Source organism: Somniosus microcephalus, chromosome 25 (assembly GCF_052327205.1).
Source record: "Somniosus microcephalus isolate GS21.2 chromosome 25, FLI_Smic_1.0, whole genome shotgun sequence".
Classification (NCBI taxonomy): Eukaryota; Metazoa; Chordata; class Chondrichthyes; order Squaliformes; family Somniosidae; genus Somniosus; species Somniosus microcephalus.
The window spans coordinates 41,815,341-41,828,449 of record NC_141011.1 but is presented as its reverse complement, the minus strand read 5'-3'; the positions used below and the strand labels follow the sequence as shown (position 1 = coordinate 41,828,449).

General features: G+C 49.2%; 1 protein-coding gene across 1 annotated transcript in view; it reads right to left on the bottom strand.

The window, feature by feature from the left end:
* Positions 1-13,109, bottom strand: part of LOC147100733 (uncharacterized) — a 290,852-nt gene that overhangs the window by 69,469 nt on the left and 208,274 nt on the right. Inside the window, exons 12-15 of the mRNA XM_085967558.1 lie at positions 6,005-6,133; positions 4,970-5,098; positions 2,535-2,669; positions 982-1,116 (exon numbers count right to left, since the gene is read on the bottom strand). Coding sequence (XP_085823684.1) covers positions 982-1,116; positions 2,535-2,669; positions 4,970-5,098; positions 6,005-6,133 — 528 coding nt within the window. The remainder of the gene's footprint in view (positions 1-981; positions 1,117-2,534; positions 2,670-4,969; positions 5,099-6,004; positions 6,134-13,109) is intronic.

Below are 13,109 nucleotides of genomic sequence, written 5' to 3'. Positions count from 1 at the left end.
AAAAAGTACTTCATTGGCTGTAAATCGCTTTGGGGCGTCCTGAGGTCGTGAAAGGCGCTATATAAATGTAAGTTCTTTCTTTCTCCTTTTAGGACAACATCACTCCTAATGTGTAGCAACATCGTAAATGTGTTTCAGTAGATTTTCTCTGTTAGGTATTTGGGGTGAAAGCACAAACACGTTCAAACAGCATGACCTGTGCCGTAGCAACGTGACAGTGTCCTGTTCCTCCATCAGCCTCTCTGTATACAAGAGCAAATTTACTGCTGGATTATGGGCTGTTTTATGCAGTTGCCTCATTCTTGCTAGATAAAGTTGAGAGTTTTCAAACTGATTTCACGGCAATCTTCCTTGTCTCTCTCAATTCCATCTTTACAACAATAGTCTTAGCTCCTTTGAACTCTCCTCTTTTGTCCCTCCTAAGCTGCAAATCCCTCCGCCCTACACACTCTTCCTTCTCCTTTCATCCGCACTCTTGGAATCAAGACTTAGCACACCATCTCCTGCTCAATTCACTCCTTCCCAGCCTCTCAGGAACTTCCTTTCTGCCTGCAATGTGCCGGCTTTCAGAACTCAAGCTTGGCGTCACCCAGTCACTACTTCTTGATTTATCTCATGTTCTCTTCTACTGGCAAATGAACCAGGGGAGGAGACGAGGAGAAATTTCTTTACGCAGCAAGTTGTTATGATCTGGAATGCACTGCCCGAAAGGGCGGTGGAAGCAGATTCAGCAGTAATTTTCACCAAAAGATTGGATATATACTTGAAAAGGAAAAATTTTCAGGGCGATGGGGAAAGAGCGGGAGTGGGGGTTGGGGAGTGGAACTAATTGGAGAGTTCTTTCAAAGAGCCAGCACAGGCACGATGGGCTGAACGGCCTCCTGTGCTGCATGATGCTATCATTCTTTTCAATCTTGGTGGCATTACGGCCCTTGACCTATATTTCTCAATTTTTTAACAAGAGTTGAAAGTTAAACGTACCTTGACTGCAGTTCCTGCCGTGATATCCCTTAGGACATAGCATCTTGCACTCGCCGGTCACATGGTCACAGGCAACATCGGCTGGGCAGCTACACTTGGAGTTACATCCAGCTCCGTAAAATCCGAGATCACAGGCTTTGGACAAGAGGAAAGAAATAAAAAAGGACGAGGCTTTAATAAATCCAAGGCAATCACACGATGTCAAGCTTTCACCCATCCCTGAGGGGACTGGATGACTTTTACAAGATTATCTAGGCCGACATCCAACCCTTCCTAAAATAAACCCAAAGAAAATAGATTTAACCAAGCTGCAAGATAGCTATCACTATTTCAGGCTTTTATACAAAGTTCCGTTTTGTTGAAAGGCTTATCAATGATTTTTATAGAAGTGTAAAAATAAAGTGAGGGAGGACAGGGAGATGAATTTACCGGCTGTATTTTACTGAGGACATAAACTTGGCTTGCGTCCTCTGGAGTTTGTGATCTAATTGAGGTATTTAAAATGATTAAGGGATTTGATGGGGTAGATACGGAGAAACTATTTCCTCTAGTGGAGGAATCCAGAACAAGGAGGGCATAATCTTAAAATTAGAGCTAGGCCGTTCAGAATTGAAATCAGGAAGCACTTTTTCCTCACAAAGGGTATTAGAAATCTGGAATTCACTCCCCCAAAAGGCTGTGACTGCCGGGACAATTGAAATTTTCTATACGGAGATCGATAGATTTTTATTAGATAAGGGTATCAAGGGATATGGAGCAAAAGCGAGTAAGTGGAGTTGAGGTTCAGAATAGCCATTATCTAATTGAATGGCAGAACAGGCTTGAAATGCTGAATGGCCTCCTCCTGTTCCTAGCTACTCTGTCCCAGCCATTTTGGAACGTGCATCGAATGTTCTTGCGCAGCAGTCAATGGGGTGCCTGACGTAAGAAAACTACTAGGCACTTGGTCTAAGCGTTAAACAAAGCTTTAATCAACTGTTTTACAACATGGAGGTCTAGTTGTGTCTTTCACTAGTTCCTGTTAAGAATATCCTACGCAAGCTGGGCCCATGCCCGAGTATTTATACTCTCCCTGGACAGCGCCGCCTGCAGGCCGCTCAGTATTATTTCAGAAGTCTTTCTTTCATGAATGACTGATTCATGTCAGCGCCGGTTTCAGATTTTTGAATCTGTAATTTTTTGAAATATTGAGTAAATTTTCACAGAACAATAAAAAGTGATAGGTTATGTGTTATCTATAATCTTCAATTATCAACCCAATCCAAACCACTCCACCTATTAATCTGGAAATTAGAACCGCAGACTTTTCTCACACAGAAGGAAGCCATTCGGCCCATCGTGTCAGCTGGAGCAATCTAACACTAATCCCGCTGCCCCCCTGGTCCCCATCTGTAGGAGGAATTCCAGAGTATCTGTCTACAGCTCCAGTCGCATTCCACAGACGACATTCCGTGTTCCTGGCAGCGGAGGCACCACTGCGTTCCATGGAGTGTTCCACCACCTTCGCCAACCTTCAAACTCTTCGCTAACTTTCTCAGCGGGTTGACACTCACCGTTGCGGCAAGTGAGGCCGTGGTAGCCGGGCTTGCACGTGCAGCTTCCGTCTTTGCGGCTGCATGCCAGCGTGTTGCGCTGCTCGCACCGGCACTCGTTGGAACAGCCAGGCCCGTGCGCCCACTTTGGACATGCTGGTGGAGATGGGGAGGGGAGAACAAAGAAAGGGTTAGCGGTGCATCATGGTCAAAATGGACACTTCGTTCTTCACGAAGACTTCACGTAAAAACATTACAAGCAACTTCAATCACAGCAGGTTTGAATCCAAATCACTACAACAAGAGGGAAAAGTGCTTGCAACATGAACTGAGGGATATCGTTTGTGACCCCGGCGATGAACAGGATTTCAATAAAGCCGGTAGCAGAAAATAACCACAAAAGCTTCCAGACTGCTGTAGAAACCCAACTGCTTCTCCAATGTCCTTCAGGGAAGGGACATGCCATCCTTACCCGGTCAGGCCTACACATGACTCCAGTCCCACATCATGTGGTTGACTCTTAATGCACGTTAGGAAACTAGGGATAGGCAATAAATGCTGCCTTATCAGCATCTCCGCATCGTGAGTTCAAGTCCCCTTCCAGAGTCTTGAGCCACATAATCCAGGCTGGCACTCCCAGTGCAATACTGAGGGAGTGCTGCACTGTCGGAGGTGCTGGCTTTCAGATGAGATGCTAAAATGAGGCCCTGTCTGCTCTCTCAGTTGGATGTAAAAGATCCCATTGCACTATTTCGAAGAAGAACAGGGGAGGTATCCCCAGTGTCCTGTCCTATATTTATCTCTCAACCAACATCACTAAAACAGATTATTTGATCATTAGCACAGTGCTATTTGTGGGAGCTTGCTGTGCATACATTGGCTGCTGCGTTTCCTACATTACTACAGTGACATCACTTCTGAAGTACTTCATTGGCTGTAAAGCGCTTTGGGACGTCCTGAGATTGTGAAAAGTGCCACAGAAAAGCAGTATCTTTCTTTCTTTCCAACAGCCTTGGTGCTACAATAAACCTCGACTTTATACTCTGATATCATTCATCCGTTATATTTTATAGTGGGCGCCACTGCCCAACGTAATTGGTTTATCACTGTCTGTACATGTGGTTCCTTATTGGTTGTGGGATGCTCTGTACCATTGCCAAACCAGCTGGGAGCCACATACACCTCAGTAAAGCAGCTCTCAGCAAACTGTAATAAACGTTACATTCTTCGATTCCCAAGGCCCAGCCAACAGAGAGCTTCATCCCCTCGGCAGACCTTCCAAACCGAGCCACACTTTATGAGGATGGAAACTCACCAGGTGCCAAAGAAGCTAGACACAACCAAAACTGACTGGCAAGTTAGGCCCCAGGGGCTTTCAGCTGTTACAAGCCCTTCACTTACTCTGTTTGATACTAAATGAAGTAATGAGGTGTAAGAAGTGAAAGTGGTTGCTCCGGAACAAGGCTGAGTTCGAAGGTCCAACTTGAATTGATTTGAATGCAGGCCCCAGCAGGGAAAGGACATTGTTTTAGTCCACGTCGTCACCCCAGGGAGACAGCGCATCTATCTGCCGGATTTAAGGGTCTTTCGCGAATTGAGTCGGGGGCCAGCTTCAACAGGCTCCAGCGGGTAGAAGTCTGCAGAACTGTGCAAGCCATTAATTGGCACCAAACTGACAATCTCGCACCGAAGAGGCCACTCGAATACCTGGCGTGGGAAGCAAATAATGGTACGCTGGTGCCACCGATAATAAGTGGCTTGCAAGCTAGAAATTTCTAGTGCGGTCGGGCAGGCCTGTTATTTTCCAAATCACATTTTCTCTTCCATTTAATCACGGGCAGCTTTCTGTCACCCTGAGACTCACCCTGCTCCCTGGACACGGGGCCTCCACCACAGCTGGTCTACAGCTCTCCACCAGAAGGGATCCCAGTGGAGAGGTACCTAATACCCGCTCAACACCTTTCACCAACAGCCCTGCCATTTATTTAGCAGGTCGCAGACTTGCTGTACAATTCCGGCCATCGCAGAGCATTGGCATCGCCAGCCTGCAAAGGGTGCAGGCCGCCAGGTAGGTGAGTTAGCTGGCACGATTCAATGACATAGGACTTGATTTGTACTTGTTGTGGTCAGGAACGCCCCAGGGGTGAAGATTTGAGGCCCACTGTCCCTGTCTGGTTGAGAAACACCCAACTGCAACATGGCCAGTGGAATCCTGGTTGGCGGGCGATAGGGACATAGATGATATGGTGATTTATGGTGCTGTCCACTCGCGTGTGTGTGTGTGTGTGTGTGTGTGTGTGTGTGTATGTGTGTGTGTATGTGCACATGCCAGCGAGTTGGTAGGGAAAGGTCAGTCATGATCGGGCCTCACTGTCTTGGGGAACACCAGTGCAGCCTGCCACCCTGTAATTCCTAACAAACAAACCAACAGCTTGAACAAAACTCTCCTGACTTACGTAGATGGCAGAAGCGCCCATAGAGGCCGGGATCGCAGAGACAGGCCCCATAGATCCGGTGGCAGCGCCCGTTGTTGGCACAGTTGCATTTCTTGTTGCAGGCCTTCCCGTACAATCCCTTGGGGCAGCCTAAAGGAGAAGGCGGTCAGTCCCGGGCATCAACCAGTTTAACTTTAAAGCAAATTTGGGAAACTTCCACATGCGCAAAATCAACCGCACACAGAAGGTCTGAGAACTGAGGGTGGGGAGGGCAGACCGTCTGGGGGTGGGGGGATGGGGGGAGCAGGCGGTCAGCACAGAACTACAAACACATAAGCTCACACACATACACATGCATACATAAGGGCAGACACACACACGCACACACAAGTGCGCATACATACACACACACACACGCGCGCACGCACACACACAAGGGCAGACACACACAAGCGCACACGCAAGCGAGTTCACACACTCACAAGCGCGCACACGCAAGCGAGTTTACACACACACATGCGCACACACACGCAAAGAAACAGTGTTTATGTAGGGTTTCCAAACCTCCAGGAATGTCCCGAAGTCTCCAGGAATTGAAGATTAATCTCCTGGACACTGCTACGAGCGACCCAGGAGAAAAATCATAGGGGCATTAAATAAAAGTGCTTTTAAAAAAAAATTCTTTGAACACTTTCATTTACTAACTATAAAAATATTGTAGATGGTGAGGAGGGGAGGGGAAAGGCTATTTGATTGACAGTCAAGATTAATCCAATTGGGTTGACTTTCCAATTGGCCGTGGGTAGGCTGTGTGCCCGGAGGACGGACCAATGGCGGGAGTGTGAGGTCGGGACGGTTCGAGGTGGGAGGTCATGTGATAAAACCTGCAGGAATACGCCCAGCGTTGGCGACCCTTAGGCCGACTCTTCAGGGTTTCTGTGGACCACCCCCCCCCCCACCCCGAGGAGACTCAACCCCAGATGAGGTCACTGTGGTGCAACAACGGAGGTTACCTTTACCGCGGTAAAATGTTCCCGCAACAACACCACAACGTACCGTCCTCGCACATCTCACCACTGACTCCTGGAGGGCAGCGGCATTTCCCAGTCAGTGGATCGCAAGTCGCCCCGTTCCTACACTTGCACAGGAAGCTGCAGTTTTTGCCAAATGTCCCCTCCGGACAAGCTGGGAGGGAAAAAGGGAAGAAAAAGAGAAAGAGCAGGTAATTACTCACCGAGCACAGTATGCACAGTTGGACAGAGAGAAACACCAAAGCAAAGGGCTGAAGACAATGCTTTCTTCATTCTCGGGATGCGGGCGTCGCTGGCAAGGCCGGCATTTTAATTGCCCACCGCAAACAATAATAAATGTGACAACAACCATATTAAAAAGAGTCTGTTACATCTAGTTGGCACTTTACAATGTAGACGCAGCTTGGCTCAGTTGCTGGTCTCTGAGTCACAAGGTTGTGGGTTCAAGCTCCACTCCAGGACTCAGTCTAGACTGAGATCAATCAGTTCAGTACGGAGGGTGTGCTGCATTGTTGCAGTCCAGCAGACATTAAAGAAACAACATAAAAAAAGGAAGTTTCATTTACATTGCACCCTTCACGACCTCAGGAACAATGTTCCCTCTAAACTGCGAGGCCGGGCAGTAACGGGAAAGATCCCGAGCCGGCCGCTCACTGACTTCTCCATTGTGAGTACCGCACATGCGCAGAAATGTAAAGGGACCGCGCAGAACAAGGTGCAACTTACAGAGAGCATTGCTCAGGACGTCCCAAAGGGGTCACAGTCTAAGGATAAGGGGTAAGCCATTTAGGACTGAGATGAGGAGGAATTTCTTCACCCAGGAGAGTGGTGAACCTATGGAATTCTCTACCACAGAAGGCAGTTGAGGCCAACTTATTAAATATATTCAAGAAGGGGTTAGATATATTTCTTAAGGCTAAAGGGATCAAGGGATATGGGGAGAAAGCAGGGACAGGGTACTGAATTTGGATGATCAGCCATGATCTCATTAAATGGCGGAACAGGCTCGAGGGGCCGAATGGCCTACTCCTGCTCCTACCTTCTATGTTTCTATGTAAGCACTTTACAGCCAATCAAATACTTTTGAAGTGTCGTCACTGTTGTAATGTAGGAAACATGGCAGTGCAGCAAGCTCCCACACACAGCAATGTGATAGTGACCAGATAATCTGCTTTGTTAGTGATGTTGGTTGAGGGATAAATATTGGCCAGGACACCAGGGAGCACTCCCCTGCTCTTTGTCAAAATAATGCTGTAGGATCTTTTACGCTCACCTGAGAGAGCAGATACAAAACTGGCTTAGTGGCAGAAGGCAGAGGGTGATGGTCGAAGGTTGTTTTTGTGACTGGAAGCCTGTGGCCAGTGGGGTACCACAAGGATCGGTGCTGGGTCCCTTGCTGTTTGTGGTCTACATTAATGACTTGGATATGAATGTAAAAGGTATGATCAGTAAGTTCGCGGATGATACAAAAATTGGTAGGGTGGTAAATAGCGAGGAGGGTAGCCTCAGTCTGCAGGACGATATAGATGGGTTGGTTAGATGGGCGGAACAGTGGCAAATGGAATTTAACCTGGAAAAGTGCGAGGTGATGCACTTTGGGGGGACTAACAAGGCAAGGGAATACACAATGAATGGTAAGACCCTAGGCAAGACGGAGGGGCAGAGGGATCTGGGTGTGCAAGTACACAGATCCCTGAAGGCGGCGGAACAGGTGGATAAGGTGGTAAAAAAGGCATATGGGATACTTGCCTTCATTAGCCGAGGCATACAATTTAAGAGCAAGGAGGTTATGATGGAGCTGTATAAAACACTGGTTAGGCCACAGCTGGAATACTGTGTGCAGTTCTGGTCGCCACACTACAGGAAGGATGTGATAGCTTTGGAGAGGGTGCAGAGGAGATTCACCAGGATGTTACCAGGGCTGGAGCGCTTCAGCTATGATGAAAGACTGGGCAGATTGGGTTTGTTTTCCTTGGAGCAGAGGAGGCTGAGGGGGGACATGATTGAGGTGTACAAAATTATGAGGGGCATAGATAGGATGGATACTGAGGAGCTTTTTCCCTTAGTAGAAGGGTCAATAACTAGGGGGCATAGATTCAAGGTAAAGGGCGGGAGGTTTAGAGGGGATTTGAGAAAGAACTTTTTCACCCAGAGGGTGGTTGGAGTCTGGAACTCACTGCCTGAAAGGGTTGTGGAGGCAGGAACCCTCACAACATTTAAGAAGCATTTGGATGAGCACTTGAAATGCCATAACATACAAGGCTACGGACCAAATGCTGGAATATAGGATTAGATCAGACAGGGCTTGATGGCCGGCACGGACACGATGGGCCGAAGGGCCTCTATCCGTGCTGTATAACTCTATGACTCTATGACTCTATGGGGCCCTCGGTTTAATGTCTCATCCAAAAGACGGCACCTCCGACAGTGCAGTGCTCCCTCAGTACTGCACTGGGAGTGTCAGCCTGGATTTGCTCAAGTCCTTGGAGTGGGACTTGAACCCACGACCTTCTGACTCAGAGGCGAGAGTGCTACCCACTGAGCCACGGCTGACATTCAACAAAGCGCAGCGAGTTCTCCAGGTGTCCTGGCTAACATTACACTCTGAATCAACACCACCAAACAGAGCAGCAAATAACCTTGGAAGGGAAGTCTCCTACACCCAGGAACACCCAGTACTAGGCTCGTGTCCGGTCAGTACTGCTTCATGGTACTAAGAACGGGACCTAGACAAAGGCGGAAGGGCACAGTCTTGTATCAGTGGGTTATTACTATTAATTACAGGTAGGATATCGGGGCCTTACACATATTAAACTAGCTGCATATAGACTATCAGTGAGTTATTATATTACAGCTGGTTATGAGGGGAATCTCAGTGTTATCAATATTACTATTAGTTATCAGTGCAATTTCAGTGAGCTACCTTTAGTTACTGGTGGAATCCCCTCTTACCCGCCCTCGGTTTCCCTTCTTCACCTGCTCATGGGTGACATCCTGGTTCTTGGAACTTCTCGCACAACAGCTCGTGACGTGAAACCACAAGTAAAGATACTCAACTACAGGGAACCCAACCGTTATACGGTAAATGCAGTAACATTTTAGAATTACATAGAACTTTACAGCGCAAGTAGAAGGCCATCCGGCCCAACTATGCCGGTGTTTATCCGCCCCCATGATGTCATGTGATCAAATGTCACGTGACCGGCTGTCAAATGGTCAGATGTCATGTGGTTAGAACGTCACATGATCAAACCTCCATGAATGCCTCCAACCAGAGCTGGCAACCCTAGTAGCCTGCTTGGAAGGAACAGGTGACTTTGGACTAATTGGTCAACAACTCCATTTTTGTTGTAAAGTGCGACTATCAGGATGGTAGAAGGCAAACGAGATGGACGTTGGTCTTTTTACATCTAACAATACCTACATTGCTACTAAGAGCAGCAGGCCGGTATTTCCTGTCTCCACAAGTGAATCACACATCCCAGTGATAGTGGCTAATGTGTTTATTGTTTCAGTGAAATAGAGTCTACAGTGCAGCAAATTAGTTCTGGTATTCTAACTGCAGGGAATGTGCCTATCGCGAGTCTGTGGTGAAGTACATCCTCCCACACATCCAACGTCGCCACACCAAAGTGATCGCTAGCTGAAGCCCCTTGTAAACAGCATTCCTCCCCTTGACTGTTCAAACCGCCTGCTGCTCAATTGAACTGCTGCAAAGTAACACAGGCAGGTTTTTTAAAATAGAAAAACAAAGAGGAATGAGCTCCCCGGATGGTACTGTGAGTTTTTGAGGCTCACGGACCTGGAGGGTCCAAGGTCCAATTTCAGGATGTGTGGCGAGTTAGCTGATCTCAATCGGGGCGGCGTTAGCGGTGCAAGAATTGGCCTCAGGGCCTGTGAAGTAGGGAAGAGGAGGAGGAGGGGGAGGAATCTGTCAGTGATCCCACTCCTAATTACAATCCAGTGAAATTTGCTGCAAACTGCACTCTGTGGCTGTCAGATGAGGACAGGATTGGCTTGGCTTTGGCTTGGGCTGTGATGCGCTCCGCGATAGAATAGCCTGCCAAAGCAAGGCTCACTCCAGGGGAAGGATACCAGAGGACAGCTGGCACCCCAGCAAGAGTCTGCACCTTCGAGAGAGGATAGCAGAGAAGATTGAGGAAAACTATTTTTAGAACACATTTATTTCCATTTTCTTTTATGGTCCTAACTATGTGTGCTAACTCGCACCAAGTCCCGCTTACCCATCTCCCCTGTGTTTGCTGACCTACATTGGCCCCCAATAAAGCAATGCCTCGATTTTAAAATTCTCATCCTTGTTTTCAAATCCTTGCATGGCCTCGCCCCTCCCTATCTCTGTAATCTTCTCCAGCCCTATAATGCCCCTAGACTGCTGCACCCTGCCTATTCTGGTCTTTTGAACATCCCCGATTTTAAATGCTCCACCTTTGGTGGCTGTGCCTTCAGCTGCCTAGGTCCTAAGCTCTGGAATTCCTCCCTAAATCTCTCCGCCTCTCCACTTCTCTTTCCTCCTTTAAGACACTCCTTAAAACCTACCTCTTCAACCAAGCTTTTGGTCATCTGCCCTAACATCTCCTTGATATACCTATCAATTCAGTCCATGAAAAGCGATGAGTTAAGGTAGTAACTATAGGTTTTTATTGGCTAAATAACAGAGCCCACCCTCGTGGGTGATCGGTTCCAACAAGGAAGAATACTAGCCAAGCGGTCACCTTTATACCTGGGCAAGCAGGCGGAGCCATGGGCGGAGTCAGCTGAGGTATGCCTAGGTATAACAGCGTGCGTGGCAAGAGGTAACCTTGTGTAGTGATAACAACAGTGTAAACAGTGATAACAACAGTGTAACAATAGTGAACGGTTGTGAACGGTAACAGTGGTTTACCACATTCACCCCTTGTTTAAAATTGAGTCCGGCGGGGTGAAGTGTACTACCAGTTCGTGTATGTCAGTCTCTCAGGAGGCCTCGTAAGCCTTTCTGATCGGCGCAGCAGCGGCGGCGGTGGTGCAGTATCCGATGTTAATGCTGGTGTCGGCATGGTCGACGAAGGCTCCTGGGGTTCCGGCATGCCGTCTACAGGAGCTGGATTTGGGGGAGTGGTGGGGGGTAACGGTGGTATCTCAGGGGTGCCTGAGGGTGCGAGGTCTCGCAAGGAGACAGTGTCCTCCCGCCCGTCTGGGTATGCCACATAGGCGTACTGGGGGTTGGCATGCAGGAGGTCCACCCTCTCGACCAGGGGGTCCATTTTATGGGTCCTCACGTGCTTCCGCAGCAGGACCGGCCCCGGAGAAGTCAGCCATGTTGGTAGCGAGGTTCCCGTAGTCGACTTCCTGGGGAAAACAAACATTCGTTCATGGGGGGTGGCGTTAATGGCAGTGCAAAGCAGTGACCGGATGGAGTGGAGCGCTGCCGGGAGGACTTCCTGCCAGCGAGAGGTTGGGAGGCCCTTAGACTTTAGGGCTAAGAGGACGGCCTTCCAAACTGTCGCGTTTTCTCTTTCCACCTGGCCGTTCCCCCGGGGGTTGTAGCTGGTGGTCCTGCTCGCAGCAATACCTCTCGCGAGCAGGAACTGGCGAAGTTCCTCGCTCATGAAGGATGCGCCCCGGTCGCTATGTATATAGTTCGGGAACCCGAACAAGGCGAAGAGGTCGTTCAGGCATTTGATGACCGTGGTACTGGTCATGTCTGGGCAGGGGATGGCAAAGGGGAAACGGGAGTACTCGTCAATAATGTTGAGGAAGTACACATTACGGTCAGAGGACGGGAGGAGCCCCTTAAAATCGATGCTCAAGCACTCGAAGGGGCGGGTGGCCTTGATCAGGCTTGCTCTGTCCGGCCTATAGAAATGCGGTTTGCATTCGGCACAGGTTTGGCAGTTCCTGGTCATGGTCCTGACCTCCTCGATGGAGTAGGGCAGGTTGCGGGCCTTAATGAAGTGGTAAAGTCTGGTGACCCCGGGGTGGCAGAGGTTGTTGTGGAGGGTCCGCAGTCTATCAACTTGCGCGTTGGCGCATGTACTTCGTGATTAGAGCATCTGGGGGGTCATTGAGTTTACCAGGCCGGTACAAGATATTGTAATCGTAGGTGGAGAGCTCAATTCTCCACCTCAAGATCTTGTCGTTCTTGATTTTGCCCTTCAGCTTGTTATTAAACTTAAAAGCAACCGAATGCTGGTCGGTGAGGAGGGTAAATCGTTTGCCTGCCAGGTAATGCCTCCAGCGTCGTACCGCCTCCACAATCGCCTGGGCCTCCTTCTCGACAGAAGAGTGTCGGATCTCAGGGCCCTGGAGGGTCCTTGAGAAGAAGGCCACAGGTCTCCCCGCCTGGTTAAGGGTTGCAGCTAGGACGAAGTCGGATGCATCGCTTTCCACTTGGAAAGGGATGGACTCATCCACTGCGTGCATTGTGGCCTTCGCAATGTCTCCTTTTATGAGGGAGAAGGCTGCGCCTGCTTCTGCTGTCAGGGGGAAGGAGGTGGACTTCATGAGGGGTCTGGCTTTGTCCGCATAATTGGGCACCCATTGGGCATAGTAAGCGAAGAGCCCCAGGGTTCTCTTCAGCGCCTTTGGACAGTGGGGGAGGGGAAGCTCCATGAGGGGGCGCATTCTTTCGGGGTTGGGGCCGATGACTCCATTCTCTACTACGCAGCCGAGGATGGCAAGGCGCAAGGTGTTAAACACACATTTCTCCTTATTGTAAGTGAGGTTCAGCCGTTGGGCCGTACGGAGGAATTTCTCCAGATTAACATCATGGTCCTGCTGGCCGTGGCCGCAGATGGTGACGTTATCTAGATAAGGGAACGTGGCCTGCAGCGCGTTCTGGTCGACCATCCGGTCCATCTCCCTTTGGAAGACCGAAACCCCGTTGGTGACGCCGAAGGGAACCCTAAGGAAGTGGTAGAGACGGCCATTCGCCTCGAAGGCGGTATACTGGCGGTCCTCAGGGCAGATAGGGAGTTGGTGATAGGCCGGCTTGAGGTCGATGGTGGAGAATACCCGGTACTGTGCAATCTGGTTGACCATATCAGATATGCGGGGAAGGGGGTATGCGTCCAGCTGGGTGTACCGGTTTATGGTTTGGCTGTAGTCGATGAGCAGGCGGTGTTTATCGC